At 35.1% G+C, this 26,508-nt stretch overlaps 1 protein-coding gene across 1 annotated transcript in view; it reads left to right on the top strand.

Annotated features, from left to right (window-relative positions):
- Window positions 1-26,508, top strand: part of Mctp (multiple C2 domain and transmembrane region protein) — a 357,697-nt gene that overhangs the window by 16,509 nt on the left and 314,680 nt on the right. The window contains exon 4 of the mRNA XM_089108305.1: window positions 24,597-24,774. Coding sequence (XP_088964431.1) covers window positions 24,597-24,774 — 178 coding nt within the window. The remainder of the gene's footprint in view (window positions 1-24,596; window positions 24,775-26,508) is intronic.

The raw sequence follows: 26,508 nt of genomic DNA, 5'->3' as shown, positions 1-26,508 counted from the left end.
AGTGCGTGAGGAAGAATTATGCTCCCTCAAGGGTTGGAAAATTCATGAGACTCCATCAGAAAAGAGGATTTTATGTTTAATTGTTGCCTTCAATCTAATCTCAGTTGGTACAGGCAGGGTTGGCACTTTAAGCAGATGTAATCAGGGTTAGTACGTGAGAAGAGTCATTCTCCCTTAAGAGTTTGAAAATTCATAAAACCATTTCCAAAAAGTAGATTTTATGTTTAATTGTTGCCTGCAATCTAATCTCAGCTGGTACAGGCATGGTCAGCGCTTTAAGCTGATGCAACCTGGGTCGGTATGTGAGGAAGAATCATACTCCCTCAAGGGTTTGAAAATTCATAAAACGTTTTCCAAAAACTGGATGTTATGCATAGTTGTTGCCTGCAACCTAATCTCAGCTGTTGCGGGCAGGGTCAGCACTTTAAGCTGATGCAACCAGGGTCAGTAAATGAGGAAGAGTCATGCTCCCACAGGGGTTTGGAAATTCATGAAATTCCATCTGAAAAGACAATTTTCTGTGGTCTTACATCATAAAAAAAACTTTTGGCCTCCCTTAAATTTAATGGGTGTAATTTCATGTCAGTCTTCCCTCAATTTTGATGTCAGGATGGGGCCGTAGGCAATATACAAAAGTTTGCTTTTTTGATTGGTGCTATTTTTCCTTATGAACTAAATATTGATGAGAAATAAGTACAAGATAATAATAAAAACCAACAAACTGGATATAGCATAGGGTTATTTCCAAGAACAGTTCTTGGAAATAGCCCTATGCTATATCCAGTTTGTTGGTTTTTATTATTATCTTGTACTTATTTCTCATCAATAGTTAGTTCATACGGAAAAATAGCACCAATTAAAAAATTTTAATTGGCAATTTTTTGGTTCTGAATTGAAGTTATCAAGTATTTTGCAGTAGGTTGTATATGGTTCTATCAAGACATGGCTAATTGTAGACAGAGAAAAGCCAAGACAGATAGTTCAAGTAATTGAGAGGCAAATGTTTAAATGGCTGGGGCTGCACGGGTAAATGGCTGGAGTAGGCATGACTCTTTTATTGGACGCATACTTGTCAGGTTAGTTTTTGGAATGGCATGCCTGCCTAGAGTCTCAGGCATCATGTTGACCAAGAATTTAAAATTGACATAAGACCGTTAGTTTGCCTGTAATGAGAGGCAAACAAGGTACGCCCGCCTATGGTCTTAACACAAGTACAGTCAAAACTCTCCAAAAGTGACCCCGCGTACCTCAGCGCATCTAGAGGGAAAATGTCGTACTACTTAATCGCTCCGAGCCAATAAATTAAATTAATACAGCTTTTACGGAACAAGTATAATCACCTACGGAACTTGTGATTTAGTCGCCAGGTTCGCATAGGTATGGAATCGTCTTCGGAGACGCGGACAAAGGGTCACTTTTTTGTGTGGAGAGGATAGGTTTTGGCAGTACTTGTTCTGTATGTGTTTATACTTTGGGTCTTAAGAAGGTTGACCAAGAATATAGAATTGACATAGGACCATTAATTTGCTTGAAATAACAGGCAAACAATCGTTTAAAGCCATCTATCTTTCAAATAGTACCTATTTGTTGCCTAAGCTCAGCCCCACATTCTGAGAAAATTTCCATTTTTCACAAAATTAGTTACTAAGGGGAGTGGGAAGAGATAATACGAAGTTGGGACGGTAGCAATATTTATACTTGGAATGAGCAATGAATGGCGAATCAAATGGTAAATTTATGTTTTCTCTACCAAATTAATCCAACCATTCGACAAATTTAGCGCAGAACCAAGTAGACAGTTTTATTTTTTTGACTCGAGTGTATGCAAATTTTAGTAAATACCATAAAAGAATATATGGTACTTGTTAGGAATCCAGAAAACACGCGAGAAGTGAAGTTTCGTTAATGCTAATTAAATAAAACAGAATAGGATGAAAAGATAATAGTTCAGAAACAAAATTGGGCTATATATTTGAACATTAGGGGGGGGGGTAAAGCATAGTATACATTAAATACTTAGCCTAACCTAACCTAGGTACCTTTTTTTGCCCCTTCAACCCCAAAAAACTAAAGTTTATATCTTTGTCACGGAGTGAGAAACACCTTACAAGGCAACGGAAATCTGTTTTTTATTAGGTTTTCAGTCTTTCTTCATGCTGTCTTTCTCGCGTGTTTTCTGGATTCTTAATTAGTACCGAATATATATTATGAGGGATCTCACGCTATATGATTAGACATAAGAAGACAAAAAAAAACCTTTGGGGTGAAGGAGTCCGGCCCTTTGGGTGGGTAAAAAAAAATAGTTTGTTCACAGGCCTGAATTTTTTGGTTGTTTCTAAAAGACAGTTTGGGTAAATTTAAAAGGAAAATGGTTAAATATGCTGAATAGTGAAAACTTACTAATGTTTGAATTACAGGGATTTTTAATTTTTGTACATTAATTAAAAAAAAGGGCAGTGTGCAAAGTAAACGTACAGCAAACGCCAATTCTTAAGTTTTTTTCAAATTAATATAATTTCTATTTTATCTTAATCTTTTCTTAATTCTAATGGATCTTAGCGTGATTTTATATTTTAACATGATTGTAATATTATAAATAATTTTTTTTCCTGCCCTCATTACGCAAAGTAAGTGATGGTATACTATTATTAAGATTCAGAATCACTGCTTCGACTGCAGTTTTTCTTTTTTTTTAGTTTGGGTTGAAATAATTCGAATTTTAGATACCTGTTTTCAATAAGAAATATATGCTTGGTACCATTCTTTTTTTAAAACATGAAGAATTAAGACGATCCAGAACAAAGTTGAAGTTGGGGTATTCGATGCAACATTGATGCCCGTAGTTTCTTATGAAATGGAGGCATGAGTCGTAAAAAAAAGAAGAAAAAAAAGAAAAAAACAAGAGAAGATAACAGCAGATACATGCAGTAACGAAAACTTAATTCAAAAATTCTATAGTTATATTAGCCCTTCTTTCTACGGTTATGATTCATCTTTTTAACGTCTACTCGATATGCTTTAAGTGTGTACGTGAAGAAATAAAGTGCAGGATTGTCACTCTTTCGTTTTTTTGTACTTTCTTACCTTATCTCACTTGTTCTCTCGAGTGACATGGAAAATCCCTCTATTTGCAAAAATTAGCGAAGATAACTCATTTTCACTCTTTAAAAATAAAGATGGAGAAAGCTCTAAAACCTTCCAATTATGTTATTTGAGTCCAGGGATACAACTGCTACCAAGTATCTTCTCTATGACATGTGCCTTACCCCAGTACCCCCAGTGGCCTTTCCATTGTTTGAATTAAGAACGTCAAATCTAAGTCAAATTATGAAGTGGAAAATTAAGTTGAATAAGATTAATCAGATCCTATTTCACCTAACCATTCTTCTTGGAAATTTAAAAGTAAGTAAGCTACCTTACTGCAAAAAGCTGATGGAAAAGCAAACACCAAAGCGAACTTTTGTAAAGTCTGTCATGTTACTCTCAAGCTGGTAAAATTCTGTAAAGATTGTGAACAAGCCATATACCTAAGAATTTGTTTTGGATAGAGCTCATACTATCAAAATGACAGAAAACGGTTAATTACGTTCTAGCTATAAAAAGATTTATATTTATTATCCAAATTATTATTAATCCATTTGATTGCAGAGCCTTAAAATTTTTCTTATTTTAAATACATTTCAAAAACTTAAGGGCAAGATATTTCATGGCTGTAGTATAATTTATAGTAATTTCTAAGTGTCGTAAGAGTGAAAGAGCGGGGAGAGCATAATTTTTTTTTTTTACTTCACTCCTTTCTAGCGAAAATCACTTATTGGGCCTTAATTATCACTCGCTGGAAACGTTGGTAGTTGGCATATTTGATCAAATGCCAAGGTGACCAGTGTTTCCATTCTAGAGACTTCCCCCTGTATAATGGGGATTTTTGAGGTCTTTTAGGGGCAAACTTTTTCATTTAGGAGTTTGGGAATTCTTAGGGATTTTTACAAGCCTTCTGGATTTTTAAAGAAATGTCTAGGGTTCCGGCCCTAGAAAATCCTCTTCCGTCCCGAAAAAGGAAAATTGGATGCAAATAATTTTTCGTCCCATTTTTCCAGAAAGCTGACAGTCTGGACACGCCACAAAGGGAGTTAATGATCTTTTGCACAGTCGAATTGGAAGTGCAATATGTTTGAATGCTTCCATATTCTGGATCAAGTCGTCTAGGAGAGGACGACAACAACTAAATTGACTTAGAAGTCAAGAGATGAGGGGTCAAAAATTCTTTTAACACGACTAATCATATTAAGAAAACATAGTAAAGGTGCACATTAGGGACCCCTGTAGTATAAGGTGCAGATGTATTACTCAATTAAACCAGGACATGCAGTAAGAAATTAATTGTTTATATCCTGCTTCTTTTGGGCAGCCCTCTGCACCTTTAGAGCCCAATAAACTGAATAATATATAGTGAGAAATAAGATGTTTATATCATAGTCCCCTTTCCCGCCCTTTTCTGCACCTTTACCGAGAACTTGGCTAGTTATTCAAATAAGAGCAATTTTCGTATTATTTTCAGTTAACTTCTCTGCCTCCTCCTGTTTCCACAGCCTCCCAGTCTCAATTTTCTGATTCCTTATAATTAAACTTCAATTCATAGCTACCCCCTAATCACACCAAAAGTTGAAAAAAAAATTGGGGTACTAGGTGATCGGTCAGCTTGTATTGGTCATTTCCAGCATTTTTTTCTTTCCACTGGATCATGACTTTCTTGTCAATAAGGATTATTTCCATTTACAAGATTATTAGTTTTGGGTGGCTGAAAGTGAGCTGAAACTCATTGACAGCCCCTGCCTGTTGTACTATATGCTTGTAAACTTGCCACATGAAGCTAGGGCACATAAGTTTGCATTAAAAAAATGAACTTGAAATTTCAGTCTCTTTTGTTCCTTAGAGGTTTTTTTTTCATATATGTTCGTACAACACCAAAGGGATAAAGGTCTATTTTGTTGCATATACCTATTTATATAATGAGACAGACTTGCTTGTTTAGCCTGGCTGCTTGCTTTTGATAGTCTGAGATACTATGCAATGTTGACATAGGATAGTTTATTGGTCATTGGAAATATACTTAGTAAGTCGCCATAAATAGAAGAACGATTATGTTTCTATCATAAATAATTTATTCGCATAACCGCATAATTACCATTATGCTGGAAACAAATTTCAAAATGTTTTTCCCATGCTTGATGAACATAAATGAGCATACATATATGAGCAAACCAATGATCTGCTAAAAAAAAAAAAAAAAAAAAAAAAAAGAAAAAAAAAAAAAAAAAATATAAGGCTGAGCCTTTTGTAGCGTTTGAAAAAAAATATATGAAATCTTACGGAATCACTGCTTCTCTGTTTTAATTGGTGAGTCCACTGATGTGTCTTCTATAACGCATCTAGCAGTTGGAGTAATATTTTGCAATGTGACCTCTCAGTTGAAGCTGATATACTCCATGTTGTCGAGTGATCCGACTCATCAGCCAAGGCGATATTTGAAGAGCTGAAGAAGTGCATAATAGAAACACAAAAGCTTCCCCTGCAAATTTCATTGGGCTTTGCTCTTACACTACAAATCTACTATGGGAGCTAACAAAAGCATAACGTTCATGATAAAAGAAGCGTTCCCGTGTGTACTCAACTACTCATATTGAAATCCTTCTACCAAGTTCCTTCGTATACATTCAAGAAATTGCCAAAATCTATGGAAGACATCTGTCGCCCAATATTTAAAACGATCTACCAAGTTGACATGCATAGGATTCTGCAGGCTGGGCAGACTTCACGGCTTTCAGTCAAAGTTGCTGTGGACAGAATTTTGGAACAATGGGATGCTCTAAGTGCCTACTACATACTTCTACTAGTTGAGGTTCCACCAAAGCTCAATGGGTTCGTATGCACAAATCTGAACCCAGTCATGAAGTGTATGTTTCAATTTGTGGCCTTTACATTGAGCTTGCTTACTTAATTCAATGTAGCATTTCAAGCTGACAAACCATTGTTTTATCACCTGAAACTAAAGAATGAATCTCTTATGAAGGAAATGTCTTTGAACTTCGTGAAGAAGGACTGTGTAAAGACAACGAATGTATTCCAACTTGATGTGAATGATCCAAGTGTTTACTTCCTCATCAAAAGTATTTATTTGAGTCCAAATGGGTAGGACTCTATCTTGAAACTAAAATAAGATCATGGGGTGCCCCTGATGCGGTTGAAAAGATATTAAGAGCTCCGCAATATTTTTACATAGAAGCTGTGCAGCAGATCCAAACTCTATTTCGTTTCGATGAAGACATTTACAAATATACAGAAATTGTTGACCCTGTATCGGCGAAGTTATATTTTGACAGATATGTCGACAGGTAACTTTTCCTTTTTTCCAAACATTTTTATTAACATAAACACAACCTAGCGTGAAAGTCAAAACAGAAATAATGCTTCAAAAAGTGACAGGTTGGATGTCATTTATGCTAATTCACCGTACCACTTCAAATAAAAATGGAGGTCTTACAAAAACAGTAATAGCGAAGGATAAAATAATGGCAAAGAAAAATAAATAAAATATCTTCCTACGACCCAGAATCTGAAATCTGTAAATCAAAACCCAACTAAAATAGTCAATAAATAAATCAAAGTATAATTTCGAACGTCAAAAGAAGATATTTTGGTTCAAATAAAAGGTCTTGAGTTGCAAAATGATTTGTCTTGAGCAAATGCTACTAAAGTCAGCATAAGGAGACATTACTTGTGATTTGAAAAGAAGTCAGAAAATAGAGAAAACTCTAGGGATTTTGGCATTGAAAAATGGGATTTCTAGGGATTTTCCACCAGCCTTTAATGGATTTAAAAAAATATGAAGTGAAATCACTGAGTAGCTGCCAGATGGCAGCAGGGCCGAAAAAAGGAAGATTGGAACGATTGGGCCCAATGGGGCCTTGCATTTGAAAGGGCCCCGCATCGCCATCAAAATGAACAATTGATTTTCGAAATTTTGAAATGTTATTAACAATTTCAGTAAGCGTTGCTTCTGTAGATAGATCATTTTTTAGGCTGAAATCAATAAAACAAAATATTTGAAATCAACGATAAATCCTAATAGACTAACCAGTTTAGTAATTATGTTGATTGAAAGCGATGACACAAGGGAAATATATTTTAAAACCATTTTAGAAACATTTGTAGGACGCAAATTTAGAAATATGTAAATTCATATGCCCATATTTTGTGATGTAAATTTCAAAAGGCATTTTCAGCGGTTTCATAATATCTAAGGAACACCAACGTAAATTAACGTAAGCGCAAAATGAGTACAACAAAGAACAAAAGAGGACAAAACCGTTAGCTCAAAATAAACAAACTGGGCCATCAACTGACACAAGATCAAGAGAACGACCTGAGAAATGTAAATGCACGACGGGTAATAATAGACCATCTATACCATCAAAAGTGACAAGACCGATCCAAGCAGCTTAGGTAAAAGGCACTGAAAAAATGCCTGAAGCAATGATAAACGAAAACAAAGATAATAGAGATATTTAGTTATGAATATTAGATAAACCGACAATTAGAACAAGTCAAAACAAGATTGAAGAATATAGAAATATTCTGTTAAAAGATAAGTGGCAGCAAGAGTCACAACAACTCAAAAACAAAATTGATGAACAAAAAAAAAAATGCAGTTACTAGACATGTGACAATGAAGCTCGAAACGAATCAAAATGAAAATCAAAAACAGAGAAATGCGTGGTTAGAAGATATGCGACTGAGAAAACAAAGAAATTTGCAGTTAGAAGATAAAAAGCAGCGAGAATTACAAGCAATTGTAGGAATCACAGCGTATCAAAGATGAGAGTGAAGAACAAAGAATCTGGCATCTGGCCAGAGCAGAGAGTTAGCAGACACGCTAAAGCGAGTATCAGAAAGGGTCAAAAATGACAGTAAAGAACAATGAACTGTGTTGTTAAAGGACAGCGAGAATCAGAACGAGCCAAAATAAAAGTGCAGAAGAAAACAAATATTATGTTAGAAGAACAGCACCATCACAGGCTTCGATGCCAAAAAATTGTAAAGAACACGCAAGTGTTATTTACAAGTTATTGGGACTCTTCAACTCTAAATGTATTCACTGCGGAGGTAAAAAGAAAATATATATATATATATATATATATATATATATATATATATATATATATATATATATATATATATATATATATATATATATATATATATATATATAAAAAATAATAAATAAAAAAATAAAAAAAAATTATTATTAATAATAATTTATAAATATATATAAAACAAAAAAAAAAAAAAAAAAATATAAAAATAATAAATACAAAAAATAAAAAGAATATATATATATATATATATATATATATATATATATATATATATATAAAATATATATATATATATATATATATATATATATATATATATATATATATATATATATATATATATATATATATATATATATATATATATATATATATATATATATATATATATATATATATTGAATTTGAATTTTAATTAGAAATTTAATATATAGAGGGGGCCTGGGATATATTTTGTCTGGGATAAGTATCTATGTGGAAAATGAACTCCAACTTTCTCCTCCCCTATATTCGAAATAAATAATTTATTATGTCCTCATGTCCTGAATAAGAATGTCTTCGACTTAGATTATTATTTTAAATTAAAGGTTCACCATCTGAGATATTAGGGACCTGGTTTCACATTCAAGCGTATTGTCTACCATTGAAAATTAGTAAAAAAAAACAAAAAAACAAATAAACAAACAAAAAAAAAAATGAAAGAAAAAGACTAGCCTCAGCTAAGACACGAATTGTTCTTGGTCCAGATGTAAATTTGGCAGGGTGCCAAACATTCCCGATAAACGAAGGAATATTTTTGAAGGAGACGCCCTTGAGTTCCCCGGGATCCTGCAAACGACTTAAAAAAGAGCATTCTTTTGTTTTTATAAGTATATTAATAACTCAGTAAAGAAAGGAGGGCAGTATAAGTTGGGATTTTTTTTTCTGTGGTGTTGGTTTTTGGGAGGGGAGAGATGACTAATATTTGTGTTAAGATATTGTAATGTGTACTATGGAATGCTGTGTTGTATAGCTTTGTTGGTTTTATAATAAATTTATTTTTATTCCAAGTGTGTTATACCTGAATATTTTGAAGAAGGGTGTCTGAAGCTCTCTGCTTTGTTTAAACCTCTCCATTCTATAAGTTCTTCTATGAGTACCTGAATAAATGTATAAGGTCAAGCCTTTCTTTCATGGGATTTTCCAGGCACAGTCTTTACAGTTTGTCATTCTCCTTCGGCTATGGATAATATCCTGAGAACTAATTTCTTTGTTTACACTATAGCAAACATTCATTGTGGTAAAAAGAAACTTACATAATTACATGGTTGCGTAACATCAACAAATAGCTCAAAATTTATTTAGAGAAAAAGAAGAAAATGTATACAGAAGTTTTTCTATCTACATTTTTTTCTTTTTCTTCTTATTAAAGAACTGGGGATGGCGATTTGAGAATTTGGGCATTGAGAATGGTGACAAATGTGTTAAGGGGAAAGGAAAAAATATAAAATAAAGGAACTTGAAAAGAATTGACGATGGAAAGACTTTTATAGTTGAGTTAGCCTAATCGCAAGTACACATGTTGTTTCCTGCAAAAAGCATCTGACCTAAGGCTAGGAAAAATATCATTTGGCATTTTTTTTTGTTGAGGCTTAGGAAAATAATTATATAGTTTGGGGCATAACTTCAGGTTACATTTTCTGAAATCCAACGTTTCAACGAAACGTAAAAGTAGTTTTATTGTTTCAGACGACCACATGTGAGCTTAACTAACATATCAAACTCAAAGGCAAAGAAATACCCACACACAGATGTGGTTTTGCCTCCTCCCTTATTACGAAAACGACAATTATGGAAAAATCAGTTGAATTGCACTGGAAAATTCCACTGAAAAAAGAAAAAATTAACCACAAATAAATGTGGTTCCGCTTTTCCTCTTGTTGTGGAGACAATAATGTATCAAAAGCAACGCTCTAGCGTTGCCTTAGTAAAGAACCTTTTGCCTTCAATATTTTTATTCGTCTCTTTCCTCCCGCTCCTTCGTGTGAAAGGAGTAATTTTGAAACTTGGGGCTCATTTGATTGGAAGATTTCTGTCCCCGTTTTAAGATTAGGAAGTGATTAGAGAGTGGCGAGCCCCTCTTCTGTGGTCTTCTTTGCTGCACGTCTCGCTATAATCCCCAAAACATCAGATGCACAATTCGGAACGGTCATTGGCCCCCACAACCCCTGGTACAAGGTCCGTAAATATTGCAAATTGCCAATTTTACAAATAGGCAGGGCTGTATCCGAGATTTTTTTCTCGGTATGGGTCGAGGGATTATTTCTGATTTAAGACTTTTTGGTAGTATTCCCCCAAAAGAAGGGCCAAGGCCAGCACTAAGGCATGTCCCCGTATTAGTCATATGTAGTACGGTTCGACATACATTATTGTTCTGTAGTCTACCAAATAATCCATAAATGTTATGTCTCTTGCTCCAAAGTTTTGAGGCAATTAAAACCTATTTATTTTCTATTTCCCACTCCTATAATTCTGAGGATGCATTTATCCTCTTACGGCTCTTAAAAGAAAAATCTCTACGCTGACCCTAAGAATTGAACATGCATTTCATAACTTCTTTTTTATTGCTCTTTTTTAACTTTGAAGGACTGTCATACACATTGCTGCTAACAAGTTAGGAAAAGTAATTTCCGTAGAAGAAACTTGATTAATTTGTCTGTTAGTGAAAGAGCAATAAATGAGTTTTGCAAATCAAAACAGCTACTAAAACATATGGTCATGTCATAGAGAGACAATAGTTTATTACATAGTAATCTATGGGCTGGATGCGTAAATAGGCCAAGTAGGTCAGTGACATGAGCCCTGTGATATCTGGTGGCAAATCAAAGCTAATCTGATGTGTTACACAAGGCTGTATTGAGGAGGGAGCTAGGGGATTTGACCTACCCCCAAAATTTTGTCCAGCTCATAAAAACGTAACAAGAGGCATATAATTTTTTTCTGATGCGTTTTAAAAAGTTTTTTTGAACCCCCATCCCCGAAAAAAAAACATCCCCGAACAAAAATCATGGATACACCTTGGTGATACGTGTATACATGGTATTCCAAAATTGTATATTAGCTTGTCCCGAGGCATAAGTACCTAGAGAGGCATAAAACCCCCAAGTCATTGTATAGCTGCGATGCAGATTGCATGTCCTTCCACAGGGCCGTACCCAAGATTTTTTCGGAGGGGTGGTGGTGTTTTACTCAAGGATGTTTCTTCGGTGGGAGGGGGCTTCACACACAAAACAACTAAAAAAACGGACCCAAAAATTTGTTTATATCCATTTTTGTTACGTTTTTACGAGTCAGACAAACATTTCAGGGGGAGGGGTCAAACTCTCTACCCCCCCCCCCCATGGGCACATCCTTGCCTTTCATTTCGGTAAACTCATGCGTTCCTCTTGTGTGTCCTTTTTCTTAAACTATGCACACTTTCTGAGAATAATAGCATTATATCGGTTACTTTAAACTTAATGAATTTATATACTTGGAATCAAAATAGAAAACGAATTCTTTGAATTTTTATTTAATTTTATATTTCATATTTTAGAGTTTTGTTTACTATCCCCGGTCGCTCTTTACCTACAATTTGTTACTGTGAACTATTTGACAAACGGTAAAATAAAGGTCACAAATTATGAAAGCAAACTGGAAATAGATAATTACCACTACCCAATACCAGGAGAAAATATCTTACTCAGAAGTTTGGTAAAAATGGTTACTGCTAAGTAGAAAACACTGGAAACACTAGCTTTCACTCTGGACAGTCTGGACGTCCCTCTGAGTGGGGCGAGATCAATTTGCAAAGTCGACCTGCCGAAGTTCCGAACTAATCGAATGCTCTATTCAAGGGTGTATCATGGATTTTTGTTGGGGGGGGGTACTTCAAACTTCAAAAAACGCATAGAAAATATGTTTATATGCATTTTTGTTAAGTTTCTGCGAGAGGGACACACATTTCAGAAGGTTGGGGTACAAACCCCTTAAACCCTCTGGAAACGGTCATGGCCCTATTCTTAGTTTCTTTTTTTGATGACCTTTATGACCGACAAAGTTATCATCAGAAATAAGCATAATAAGTACAATAAGGAAAAAAACAATTTTGTTGTGTTGTAACGGTCGTGTTATCCGATTTCATTTTAACGGTAAACAACATAGCTTTGCTAAACATTTGTTTTATAAAATAAAACTACGTCTATGTTCATGTCTAAATGAAACAGTCTTGAAATATAATTTACAGTCCTTTATCTTATCTTGACGATATAATTTATAGTCGTTTATATTATCTTGCCGAGTCATTCCCCTGGACAAAAAAGTTTTTCTGTGCATTCTTTCAAAGAGTTGTTGGAGACTTGTTGAAATATGTAGCTCTCTCAAAACAAGATTTCTAACTGAGATGAGTCTGTTTGGGGAATTGGCAAAATGCAGCATTTCTTCTGGGGTTTGAAAACACAAAAAAGTGTAATTTAAGAAACTATTTCCAATCGATTGGGACGGCCCTTTCAAGCCGATTCCAGGATATAATATTTGTAATTTCCAGGGGTGGATCTAGGGGGAGGCAGTGTGAAAAGCGCCAATAAGCAAAATCTCGGAGGGGCCCGATGTATTAGAGGTGCCAATAATTGACCAAATTGATAAATTTAAAAAAAAGAGTGAAAAAGAGAAAAAACAAGGAATGAGGGCGCCAGAAAAATCTGGGGGAGGGGGTTACCCCGGCACCCCGGATCCGCGTTTGGTAATTTCGCTGTATGTAGTTATGGATTGTACTATATGTCGTAGTACAAAGGCCCACTGCTGTCCAAAGCAGGGAGATAAATCAAACTTTCTAAAGGGTCTATTTGTTCTTTGCATTAATCACTATGCAAAATAGTATACTCGATACTTGCTGAAAAAAAACAACTGATTCTTGGTATTTTCCAATATTTTAAAATAGCAAAGGTTAAACAAAAATGTATATTTGTAGGTAGCCTAGCAAAACTATCAAATTTACTTTACAACAATTATAAAAAGTTAGTTGTTTCAATCCCAAAGGCAGATTGCTTCACTTTACCTCCATACCCCCAGAGGGATAAATGTGCAGTCACGCCATATATTTTAATTATACTTTATAACAGTAATTACATGGCTTGATCCGTATACTGTAGAGCCATATTTTAAGATGGGGTGGGGGGAACGACAGCCTCCTTTTTAAAGACTTAAACCTTGATAAATTGATGGGCTATCTTATAATTTAAGTGTCCCGGTGACCAAGTGATCATGATCAATAATTTTAAATTCAGCCGTTACACATCTGTTACTATATTGCTGTAGCCTGCTAGTTAGCAGCCGATTCATGGAACTTATTAAGAGGGCTGGGGGAGCATACAAAGAGGAGAATGGGAATATCAGGTTAAGGATTTCCGACCATAGACATTAGGATGTTACCTTTCCACTCTAGAAATGGCAGCGGAAGCACTGATATCGGGCGCCTTATGGCACTTCTGGTGATTTCATCAAGTCGAATTTATAAAAAGATCGTAGATACAAAAATTAGCTATGACAAATTTCTAAAACAGTTCTCTATGATATTCCGTTGCCCCGCTAGTGGCGAAGAAAAAAAAAAGATGTCAATTCTTCCCATGCATAAAATTGATTATCCTTGTTTTTCAAGGTGGAAGGGGGTCTGTGATAATTATTTAATGGGTTCTTGACCATGCAAATCCAATGACGCATTTCCATTTCGATCCAACACCTTTTTCAAGGGGTTTCATCCTCATTTCCGAAATACAATTATGCTATTAAGATTGCTGGAAATAATAGTTACCATTCCTGAATCGGCTACAAATTCTCACTAGATAGTACTTTTTCTCACTAGATTTTTTTTTAAACTTGTTTTTAAACTTTTGGTGACTATGGTCTGTGGTTCACTTTTCAGTAGCTACCGCTGCAACAATGATCTAATCCAAACTGTTCTTAACCTCTTTTAGGTGTCGGATTTTTTATTTATCCTCATTTATTCATTTTTATTATCCATATTTTATTATATCCTCATTTTCGAAATGCCTTACCAATTAGCTTTCGCAATACAATTATCAAACAGTTTGTTGTAACGAACTGTAAGTAAGGAGCGACCCGGCTCAATAGTAACCGAAACTCTAAAAACCGGAATTTTGATACCCATAGATACATCAGTTGAATCAGAATTTTATGTTGATTTCAAATATATAAGTTTTATTAAGTTTAGTTTTCCCCATCAAAAGTTACGCGCCTGAGAAAATTTGCCTTATTTTAGAAAAAAGGGGAAACACCCTCAAAATGCCATAGAACTTTAATGAAAATCACACCATCAGATTCAGAGTATCAGAAAACCCTACTGCGGAAGTTTCAAGCTCCTATCTGCAAAAATGCGGAATTTTGTATTTTTTGTCAGAAGAAAGATCACGGATGCGTGTTTATTTTTTTTATTTTTTTTTGTTTTTTTTTTCCAAGGGTGATCGTATGGATCCAGTTTTCCTAGAATATTGTAATAAGGCTCATTTGAACGGAAATTAAAAGTTCTATGCCCTTTTTAAGTAAAAAAAAAAAAATGGAGGGCAACTTGGCCCCCTCCCACGCTCATGTTTTTCCCAAAGTCATCCAATCAAAAATTTGAGATAGTCATTTTGTTCAGCATAGCCGAAAATCTAATAAATATGTCTTTAAGGATGACTTAATCCCCCACAGTTCCCGGGGGAAGGCTGGAAGTTATTAACTTTGCCCATTTTTCAAATAGTATTGGTTAATGGGAAGTATAAAGAGGTTTCAGGAGGGAATTTTTTTCTGATGGGGGTGGGGGGGTGTCATAGGAGGGGATTAAGGGGGAGGATCCTTCCATGGAGGATGTTTCCTTGGGGGAAGGGACATTTCTATGAAGGGGGCGCCGGATTTCCCAGCCTTATTTAAAAACCGGTCAGAAATTAAATAAAAAAACTAGTTTTTTCAACTGAAAGTAAGGAGCATCATTAGAACTTAAAACAAACAGAAAATATTATGTATATGAGGGGGTTCTCACCCTAGTCAATACCTCGCCCTTTTCGCTAAAGTTTTTTTTTAGTATTTTCAAAAGAGCTATCTATTCTAATTAACCGGCCATTGTGTTTCATGGGTTTGTGATTCGAACAAAATTCGAACTTAGCGTAAAGAGCAAGGTATCGACTAGGGGGAAAACTCCCTAATATACGTTATAAAACATACGAATATAGAAGTTCGTTCCGTAACTTAATTCGTAAGTTACGTCAGAACAAAAAAAATTTCGAGAAAGCCATTTAGCCAAAAAAGTAAAATTAATCTGCAAATTTCGTTTTAATTATTCATGTATGGTGAGCCAAAACCAAAGCTGCGTTAATTCAAAAATGTTCAGAAATTAAATAAAAAAAACAAGTTTTTTTTTAACAGAAAGCAAGGAATGACATTAAAACTTAAAATAAAGAGAGAGTATTTCGTTTATGAAAGGAGTTATCTCCGTCTTAACATATCGCCCTCTACGCTAAATATTGACTCTTTCTCACAACTTTATTTCTGTAAACAATAGAAAACTTTAGCGTAAAGAGCGAGGCGTTGAGAAGAGTACAGCCCCTTCCATATACAGAATAATTTCAGTTTGCTTTAAGTTTTAACTTCGCTCCTTACTTTCAGATAAAAAAAACTTGTTTTTTTTTATTTAATCCTATTAAGATTGCTCGAAATAACAGTTACCATTTCTGAATCGTTTACAAATAGTACTTTTTCTCACTAGATGGTTTTTTTTCAAAACTTATTTTTAAACTTTTGGCTACTATGGTCCGTGGTTCACTTTTCACTAGCTACCGCTGCAACAATGGTCTAATCTAAATTATTTTTAGCCTCTTTTAGGTGCCAGATTTTTTATTTATCATCATTTATTTATTTTTATTATCCAGATTTTATTATATCCTCATTTTCGAAATTCCTTATCAATTAGCTTTCGCAATGCCATTATGCTATTAAGATTGCTCGAAATAACAGTTACCACTCCTTAATCGGCTACAAATAGTACATATTCTCACTAGATATTTTTTTTTCAAAACTTGTTTTTAAACTTTTGGCTTCTATGGTCCGTGGTTCACTTTTCACTAGCTACCGCTGCAACAATGGTCTAATCTAAACTATTCTTAGCCTTTTTAGGTGCCAGATTTTTTTTTTTTATTCCTTATTGTAACCGATGTCCTCTTATTTATCTGTAATTTTGAGGCAAAATCATTATTGTACCATGCAGTATTAATTTGCATTGACCTTGAGTGGTAGCCTAGAAACGGAACATAAACTAAAGGCTACTCATGTTCAGGTGTAAAATAGAGAATGTAGGAAAGCAAGGGTTTCTCAGGACTTTAGCAGGAGATTTTCATTATTAATATTTGCTTTTTAAAAAATGTTTTAGTCAGATGGAAAGAGAAAATTTTATGTATTATATGTCTGAGAAAAAAATGACAATGATCGTTCTAAGGCGTTCTAAGGTTGTCCGGTAAGGCGGGGAGCATTAATTTGAAACCTTTAGGTGGTGTTGTGGAGGGGAGGAGGAGGGCAGGTCTATGATAAACCCCGACTAAAGGGGGGAATGTAGCACTAAAACGAAAGAGACTATGCACAGCCAGATTGTAGGAATATCATAACTGCAATATCCTGGGTACGGCTTGGGGGATGGTGTTTAAACTTTCAGGCTGTCTAAGAGAAGGGAGGAGAAGGACTTTAAATTTTTTTTTGGAAGGGGACGAGGCTAAAGATAGTTTGTCTCCGATTCAGCAATTCCTTTTCGCCTTATACATCCCTGTAGGAATTACAATTTTCCAGCGTCAAATTAATGAGATAAATCAAAAGACACTATGTTGTACAAGGTTGTCAAAATAGCGTATATACAATATTTTTAGAATGGCTTGGGATATAAAGCAGAAACTTCCTGAAAATCCTTGGGGGCCAAGTTGATCTCATGTTATGACTTGAGGAGAGGGGGAAGAGGAGGGATAGGGGGATGAGTAGTTTTTTCTCCAATCCACCTAAATATTTTTGCACTGTAAGCCTTTATTGGATCTATAATCTGTGGTTAAGTAGCTAGGGAAATGAAAAGATGACCTGTCGCCGGGTCATCAAAACAGTGTATCTAGAATATCCTGGGAATGGCTTAGGGGATAAAGTTGAAACTTTTAGGGAGTGCCAGATGGTTTCTTCTCATATTTGTTTTAAGATGTTGGCCCATAAGCCAACAAATTTAGTTGTTAACTACAATATTAGCAGTTAGTAGTATAATACTAAAAAATCACTGCGGCAAGAAACAGCCTGAGGCCGGCATATGTAGGGAGGGGGTCTGACTCCAACTAGTAAAAGATCAAAAGCCTATTTTTAGGCCAATCAGAGGGCTAGAATACTACTAGTACAAGATCACAAGCCTAATTCTATATGCATCTCGAACTATGCATTCCAGGACGAGGTGACATCACTGGACCTCCAATGAATTTACCTAGAATTTATACAATAGGATGTTGTCGAAATCAACCTACGCATTATCTGTTTTTGTTATGATTCCAACCGTATAAGTTGTTTTCGTATATCGGCCAAAATTGATTGAATTATTAGCAGTATATTACAATGATAAAAAGTTATATAATTTTCCTTGAAGTGTAACAAAGCTTAATATCATTCATGTTTTTATTTGCACTGTATGAAGGAGATAAAAGAGTTATAAGTGCGTACCAGTTAAGGTAAGTCTGAGAGAATGATAAGTCTTAGGCAACTTGACATAAATGTTAGAATAACATCACTGGTATCAATCTATAGAAACGGTTAGCGATGTCAAGAAGATTTTGTGACTTAAATTGGCTTTACTTCTTAGGTGACTTAGGAAAACTTTAATATTTTTTAGGGAGTTGGGGGATAATTCAAGGGCTCATTGGGTACATTCTTTTGCCCTTCTTTTTCAAAATTAGCTAGTGGAAATATTAAACAATGTAGACGACTTATGAAAACTTTAATATTTTTTTTGGGGAGGTGGGGGATGGCCAAAAACATGCAATTAACTAGGTAGTGTCGATAACGTGCCATAGAGTACAACAGGGAAAGCTGTATCGTGTCTAAGAGGAAGCATAGAGTACGATTGGTACAACCGCAAACATATTCCCTGTCATTTTAAGATTCATAATAAAAAATTCCAAGTCCAGAAAAATCAGTATTTTGAAAAAGAAGGGCATTGGAATGTACCCAATGAGCCCTTGGATCATCTCCCATTTCCCTAAAAAATATTAAAAATTCCATAAGTCGCCTACATTGTTTAATATTTTCACTAGCTAATTTTGAAAAAGACGGACATAAGAATGTACCCAATGAGCCCTTGAATCATCTCCCACCCCCTAAAAAATATTGAAGTTTTCATAAGTCGCCTACTTTGTTAAATATTTCCACCAGCTAATTTTGAAAAAGAAGAGCATAGGAATATACCCAATGAGCTCTTAGATCACTCCCCACCCCCCAAAAATATTAAAGTTTTCATAAGTCACCTACATTGTTTAATATTTACACTAGCTATTTTTGAAAAAGAAGGACAAAAGAATGTACCCAAGGAACCCTTGAATCATCCCCCTCCCCCTAAAAAATATTAAAGTTTTCAAAAGTCGCCTATATTGTTTAATATTTTCACTAGCTAATTTTGAAAAAGAAGGGCATAGGTATGTACCCAATGAACCCTTGAATCATCCCCCACCTCTCTAAAAAATATTAAAGTTTTCATAAGTAGCCTACATTGTTTAATATTTCCACTATCTAATTTTGAAAAAGAAGGGCATAAGAATGTACCCAATATGCCCTTGAACCCCCTACTCTCCAAAAATATAAAAGTTTTCATAAGTCACCTACATTATTTAATATTTCCACAAGCTAACTTTGAAAAAGAATGGAATAAGAATATACCCAATGAGGCCTTGAATCATCCCCTATCTCCCTAAAAGTATTAAAGTTTTCTTAAGTAACCTAAGAAGTAAAGCCAAGTTAAGTCACAAAATCTTCTTGACATCGCTAACCGTTTCCATATATTGCTATCAGTGATGTTATTCTAACATGTATGTCAAGTTTCCTAAGACTTATCATCCTCTTAGACTTACCTTTACTGGTACGTACTTTTAACTCTTTTATTCCCTTCATACAATCCAATTAAAAATATGAATATTATCGAGCTTTGTTTCACCCCTATGAAAATGTTATAACTTTTTATCATTATTAGATACCGCTAATAATGCAATAAATTCTGGACGAGATGCAAAAATGTACCCAATAAGGGCTTGGATCATCCCCATCTCCCCCCAAAAATATTAAAGTTTTCATAAGTCGCCTATATTGTTTAATGTTTCCACTACCTAATTTTGAAAAAGAAGGGCATAAGAATGTACCCAATGAACCCTTGAACCCCCTACTCTCTAAAAAATATTAAAGTTTTCATAAGTCGACTACATTGTTTAATATTTCCACTAGATAATTTTGAAAAAAGAAGGGCAAAAGAATTTACCCAATGAGCCCTTGAGTCATCCCCCCCTCCCTAAAAAATATCGAAGTTTTCACAAGTCACCTAAGAATTAAAGCCAAGTTATGTCAAAAAATCTTCTTGACATTGCTAACCGTTTCCATAGATTGATACGTAAAGTAAAAAACTCCATTAAACAAAAAATGAGTAAAAATAAAATCAAATAATATACCAAGCGTGAAACTACCACAAATCAGCATCGATAAATAAATGAAACCCAAAACGAACAGAAATTAAAATAAATAACAGAAGCAAACTCAAAATGAGCAGAAATTAACATAAGTTAATTTCTGCAAAACCCCTATGCCTTCCCAAGGCCAGAACAAAATTTGCACTTTACTGAAAAAAATGTAAATGTTTTTAATTTTATAACTTTAATAAATCAAATAATATTAACATTTTGATTAATAAATATCAGTATATGTATATTAAACTGACAATGCGCATTCATTTGTATTTTTTCAGTTTATTTTTATTGGATATGTTTGGGGAAAAATGGGTGTGAGAGGGGTTAGTCGCCCTCAAATACCTTTCGACTATTAAAAAGGGCACTAGCAATTTGAATTTCCAATCGAATGAGCCCTTTTTCAAGTTTCTACGACTAAGGTTTCAATAAAAACCTTGTTTGCCCCCAGGGCACAACTCATAGCCCTTGCCCTGAAGACTGTGGGTAGAGTGTCCTGCTCAAAGGTATAATTGCCTGAACTTTGAACTGCTTGAAACAAAATGGCTATCTCAAATTTTTTACTGGATGTGTTTGGGGAAATGGTGGGCGTGGAAGGGGTGTTAGTTGCCTTCCAATCACTTTCGAATATTAAAAAGGGCACTAGCCATTTAAATTTCCAATCGAATTATCCCTTTTTGAAGTTTCTATGACATCGCGTTCTATAAAAACCTTATGTACCCTCTGGGCATAATTTAAAACCCTTGCCGTGAGGACTGTGGGGGAGTTGTCATCCTCAAAGACCTAATATCCAGAATTTAAAAATACGTTGAAAAAATTGCTTTCTCAAGGTTTTGATTAGATGTGTTTGGGGAAAAGGTGGGCGTGAGAGGGGGGTTAGTTGCCCTCTAATCACTATCGACTATTAAAAAGGGCACTAGCCCTTTGAATTTCCAATCTTTTGAGCCTGTTTTGAAGTTTCTACGACAACGCCTTCTATAAAAAAACCTTATATGCCCAAGGGCATAACTTTCAACCCTTGCCTTGAGGGCTGTGGGAGACTGTCAATTCTTTGTGGGAGACAACATAATTTCTATCTGGAAATCAACTACGTTGAACAAAATGGCTATCTCAAAAGTTTGATTGGATATTTTTTGGGAAATGGTGGGCGTGGAAGGGATGCTAGTCGCCTTAAAACCCTTGCCCTGAGGGTTGTGGGGGAGTGTCCTCCTCAAAATATATTTCCTATCTGGATATCAACTATGCTGAACAAAGTGGCTATCTGAAAATTTTGATTGGATGTGTATGGGGGAATGGTGGGCGTGAGGGAGGGGGCTTGTTGCCCTCCAATCACTTTCGACTATTGAAAAGGGCACTAGCCACTCCAATTTCCAATCGATGGAGCCCTTTTCAAAGTTTTTACGACAACTCCTTCCATACGAAGTGCCCTTTATGGAAAAAAATAATACATTGTACCAACATCGTTCTTTAGTTAGGCAGTGCGATCGCGCTGCCTATGATTTTTACAACAACTTTCTATATAAACCTTATATGTTCCCAGGGTATAACTTACAACCCTTGCATTGAGGGGCTCTGAGGGGGTTATCATCCTAAAAGACCTAATTTCCAGAACTTTCAATTACGTTGAACAAAATGGATATTTCAAAATGTTGATTGGATGTGTTTTGGAAAATTTTGGGCGTTAGAGGGGCGTTAGTCGCTATCCAATCACTTCCAACTATTAAAAAAGGCACTAGCTCTTTCAATTTCCATTTGAATGAGCCCTTTTGAAGTTTCTACGACAACGCTTTCAGTAAAAACTTTATATGCTCCCAGGTTATAACTTACAACCCTTGCCCTGAATGCTGGGTTTTCATCCTTAAAGGGGTTGCCATCCTTAAAGACCTAATTTCCAAAACTTTCAACAATATTGAATAAAATGGTTATCTAAAAATTTTGATAGGATGTGTTTGGGGAAAAAGTTGGGCGTGAGAGGGGGGTTAGTTGCCCTCAAATCACTTTGGACTATGAAAATGTGCACTAGGTCTTTGAATTTCAAATCGAATGAGCCTTTTTACAAGTTTCTACGACAAGGATTTCAATAAAAACCTTATATGCCCCCAGAGCATAACTTATAACCCTTGCCCTGAAGACTATGGCGGGAATGTCCTGTTCAAAGGTATAATTTCCTGAACTTTGAATGTCGTGGGACAAATTGGCTATCTCAAAATTTTTATTGGAAGTGTTTGGGGAAATGGTGTGCTTGGAAGGGGTGTCAGTTGCCTTCCAATCACTTTCGACTATTAAAAAGTGCACTAGCCGTTTTAATTTCCAATCGAATGAGCCCTTTTCGAAGTTCCTACGACAACGCGTTCTATAAAAACTTTGTATGCCCCCAGACCACAACTTACAACCCTTGCCCTGAGGGTTTTTGGGGAGTGTCCTCCTCAAAAACATATTTTCTATGTGGGAATCAACTACGATGATCAAAATGGCTGTCTCAAAATTCTGATTGGATGTGTCTGGGGGAATGATGGGCTTGGGGAAGGGGGTTAGTTGCCCTCAAATCACATTAGCCATTTCAATTTCCAATCGAATGAGCCCTTTTTGAAGTTTATACGACAACGCCTTCTATAAAAACCGTATATGCCCCTGGGGCAGAACTTACAACCCTTGCCATGAAAGTGGGGAAGTGTTCTCCTCAAAAACACAATTTCTATCTGGAAATCATCTAAGCTGAACAAAATGGCTATCTCAAAATTTTGATTGGATGTCTTTCCGGAAATGGTGGGTGTGGAAGGGGTGTTAGTTGCCTTCCAATCACTTTCGACTATTAAAAAGGGCACACACCACTCCAATTTCCAATTGAATGAGCCCTTTTCGAAGTTTCTACGACAACTTCTTCGATACGAAGTGCCCTGCTCTAAAGGAAAGAAAAATAATAGTAAATCGTGCCAACATCGCTCTTATTTACCCTCAGGGCTTAACTTGTAACCCTTGCCCCGAGGGTTGTGAGGGAGTATCCTCCTTATAAACCTAGTTACTATATTGAAATTAACTACGCTGAACATAATGGCTATGTAAAAATATTGATTGGATGTGTTTGGGGGAATGATGGGCGTGGGGGGGGGGGGAGCTAGTTGCCCTTCAATCACTTTCGACTATTAAAAAGGGCACTAGCCACTCCAATTTCCAATCCAATAAACCCTTTTCGAAGTTTCTACGACAACTTGTTAGATACAAAGTAAAAAAAAAAAAAAAAAAGGTAAAGGATGCGGCACTAGACCCTTAAGGTCCAAACCGGCGGTGCTGATCTCCGTTTCGTGGCCCTTCAGCCAGGAAGCGCCAGGAAGATCATAGGCAGCGCGATCGCGCTGCCTATGATCTTCTCGTTACCAAAAATCAACTCTTCACCTTCACATATTCCTAGTCTTGGGTAGTTTGTCTTCTTAACATTAGTTTTCAGACTTATTTGTACCCTGAACTCTCATAATCTCCGTAATTTTATTCATTTTGCTAACATTTTTATACATCTGCTCGTCAGGTTACCGGGTAAGGCTCATGAGGAGCCAGGCTTATTCAAAAAGCAAAGAAACCAACATTAGGTGTATATCTGTGGTACACGGCCGTGGTCATCTGTGGTTCATATTTGAAGGACCGAAGATTCTACGATTATTACTCCTACCAGTATCTGTGCCGTGGTGGTGCCACAGCTACGGCTTTCTACAAGTGTATTATCTGCGGGGAGTAGTGACACAATATAATGCTGACGGTGTCACATGCCTGTACCATCATTTTTGTATATATATATATATATATATATATATATATATATATATATATATATATATATATATATATATATATATATATATATATATATATATAATATATATATATATATATATATATATATATATATATATATATATATATATATATATATATATATATATATATATATATATATATATATATATATATATATATATATATATATATATATATATATATATATATATATATAAAAAAAAAAAAAAAAAAAAAAAATATATATATATATATATATATATATATATATATATATATATATATATATATATATATATATATATATATATATATATATATATTTAGATACCTTTAGAGGGGGACAGACCCTCCAGTTTTTATTATAATGACAGTAGCCCTAAAAATCTCATCCCAGTAAACACAACAGTATTTATGTGAGATTATATGAGATCCATCACCTTTAAAAGCACATCATTTCAATTCCACCACCTCTAATAGGCGCATAGTTAATACAAAAAAAGAAGACAGGTTATAAACAGCCAAATAAGCTCCTATTTTCAAAAAAAAAGAAAAAGAAAAGAAAACAAAGAAAATGTTCCCTGATTTCAATGCTAAGACCAACCAAACTTCCCAAATTCTCAAATCTTTTATTCCCCAAAACTTCTATCTCGTATTATAATTATCATCCAGGAGAAATATGTCCCCCCCCCCCTTATCACTTTTAACTGAAAATGAAGTAAAGCATCATCATATTCTCCCTACAATGGGCAAAAGAAAAAAAATATTTCTTTTGCTCCAAGGGGTAAAAATGGTCTTTATGATTTTCCCCACTTCAATTTTACCCTAGTATGGTTTACCTTAATCCTTAACTCCCCCCGATGCTTCTTTGACTATATTACCTTTCCAATACGTTATATTATTTCAGTCAAAGTTTCAGCGACACAACAAAGATGCTTATCATGGGACTGATAGTTCTTCTGCTGAGCCAACCCCAAGAAGTACTCCGTCTAACAGCCCTCAGCTGCATCGTTTTGTACCATTCAGTAGAAAAAGATTGAGTGAAACTTACGTCCAGCATCACAAGAAATACATTCCAGTGAAAGGTATCGTAGATTCTACGCTACAATTTATCCTTATTTTTACAATTCAGGAAGCTTATTATTGTACCGTTTTGATGTAACCAGAATCGGGAAAAGGGTAGAAATTAAAGACAAGAACCCTGTTTCTCCTCCAGATATTGATGATTCTTTGGTTTTATTAACTACATTGTGGAGAAGGATGAGTCTGAGGAGCCCTTCCTTGTCACAAGAAAAAAAGAACGAGTAGTGTGTATATATAAGACACGGAACCTTCAAGCCCAGGGGCATGAATAAGTGTGTAGTTTTAACGGTATATGACTTACCACAGACAGGTATCTAGTATTACAGAAGGGACATGACTTACCGAACAGGTTTCTGAGGTAATACCCATGTCTGGACCAATAAGAGAGAACGGATACAGAGGGTACTTAATATACAGTGCAGTTTCAACGGTCCAGGAATTACCACAAACATGCATCTAGTACTAGAGAAGGGACATGATTTACCAGACAGGTTTCTGTGTCAACACCTATTCTCTGGACCACTATTAATTACTATCGACTGTATAAAACTCATTAGACTACTTTCTGCACTTATAAAGACAGATTCATATACCAGACAGGTATGTGACTCTGCTCTGAATGATCTTAATTGGTGATTGAATAATAGGGATGAAATAGAGCTCGCTAATATTTTTAATTGGATAGTATGAAAGTGGTAAAAAGGCTTAAAGTGCTTACCAGTTAAAGTAAGCCCGAGGGGGATGTTAACTCTTACGCTATATAATATAAATTTGGAATAATATCATTGTTATCAATCAATGGAAATGGTTAACAATGACAAGGTGATAATGGGACTTGAATTAGCTTTACTTCTTGGCTGTGTTCTGTATAATACGTAACTACCATTTGAGCGGTGTTGTCAATATAAAATATGCCTTAGCATTGGAATATGCTAAAAAGTTGAGACTAATAAAGATGTAGATGCTAAGAAAAGAATTTTAATATAAAATTCAGAACAATCCTTAGGAATCCTTAGAAATCAACTAGTGAGATGATTATGGGTTTGAACCATCAAGGACCGCAACCATCAATAACCCTAAGACCACCAAGGAACTCAACCATCAAGGGTTTCCTATCCCCAACCTCCAAGGAGGGCTCCCTACCTCCAATTTTTGGCCCCCCTTCCCTCATTTCTTTTATACTTTTTTTGTAGTTTTTTTCAACTTTTTTTTATTTTTTTAACAGGGTATTTTTTCAATTTTTTTACATGTCTTAGAATGACATAAACATACTTAAAACATAAAAATTCACAACTAATATTTTCCAAATTCAAAATGAAAATGATATAGAAATGTTAGTCGTGAATTTTACTATTAACAAAATAATGATTGTAGTAACACTTTTTTATGGACTGAATTATTTCGACTTAGAAATTATTAAACTTTTTTTTTAGTATCTTAAAATGACATGAAATATGCTTGCAGATGTATCAAGTGTACTCTATGCTTGCTCATAGACACGACGCGGCTTTCCCAATGGTACTCTATGGAAGGTTATCGACACTTTTTAGTTTATTGCATGTATTAAATCAGTAATCTTTACGCAGTGGAAGGATAAACACATAAGTCATATCTTTAAAAAAGTGAAGATAAACTATTTTAAGAAAGTATTTTCACATGATGGTGCTATTGTAGCATTGAATTCTGGCAAGGAGAAGTATTTGAGCTATGATACAAGTATAAGTGGTGGCACTATC

This window comes from Artemia sp. Qi Xiang Cuo, chromosome 2, assembly GCF_049724085.1.
Source record: "Artemia sp. Qi Xiang Cuo chromosome 2, ASM4972408v1, whole genome shotgun sequence".
NCBI classification, from domain to species: Eukaryota; Metazoa; Arthropoda; class Branchiopoda; order Anostraca; family Artemiidae; genus Artemia; species Artemia sp. Qi Xiang Cuo.
Note: the sequence above shows the minus strand (reverse complement) of the source record. Positions and strands in the feature narration are given on the sequence as shown.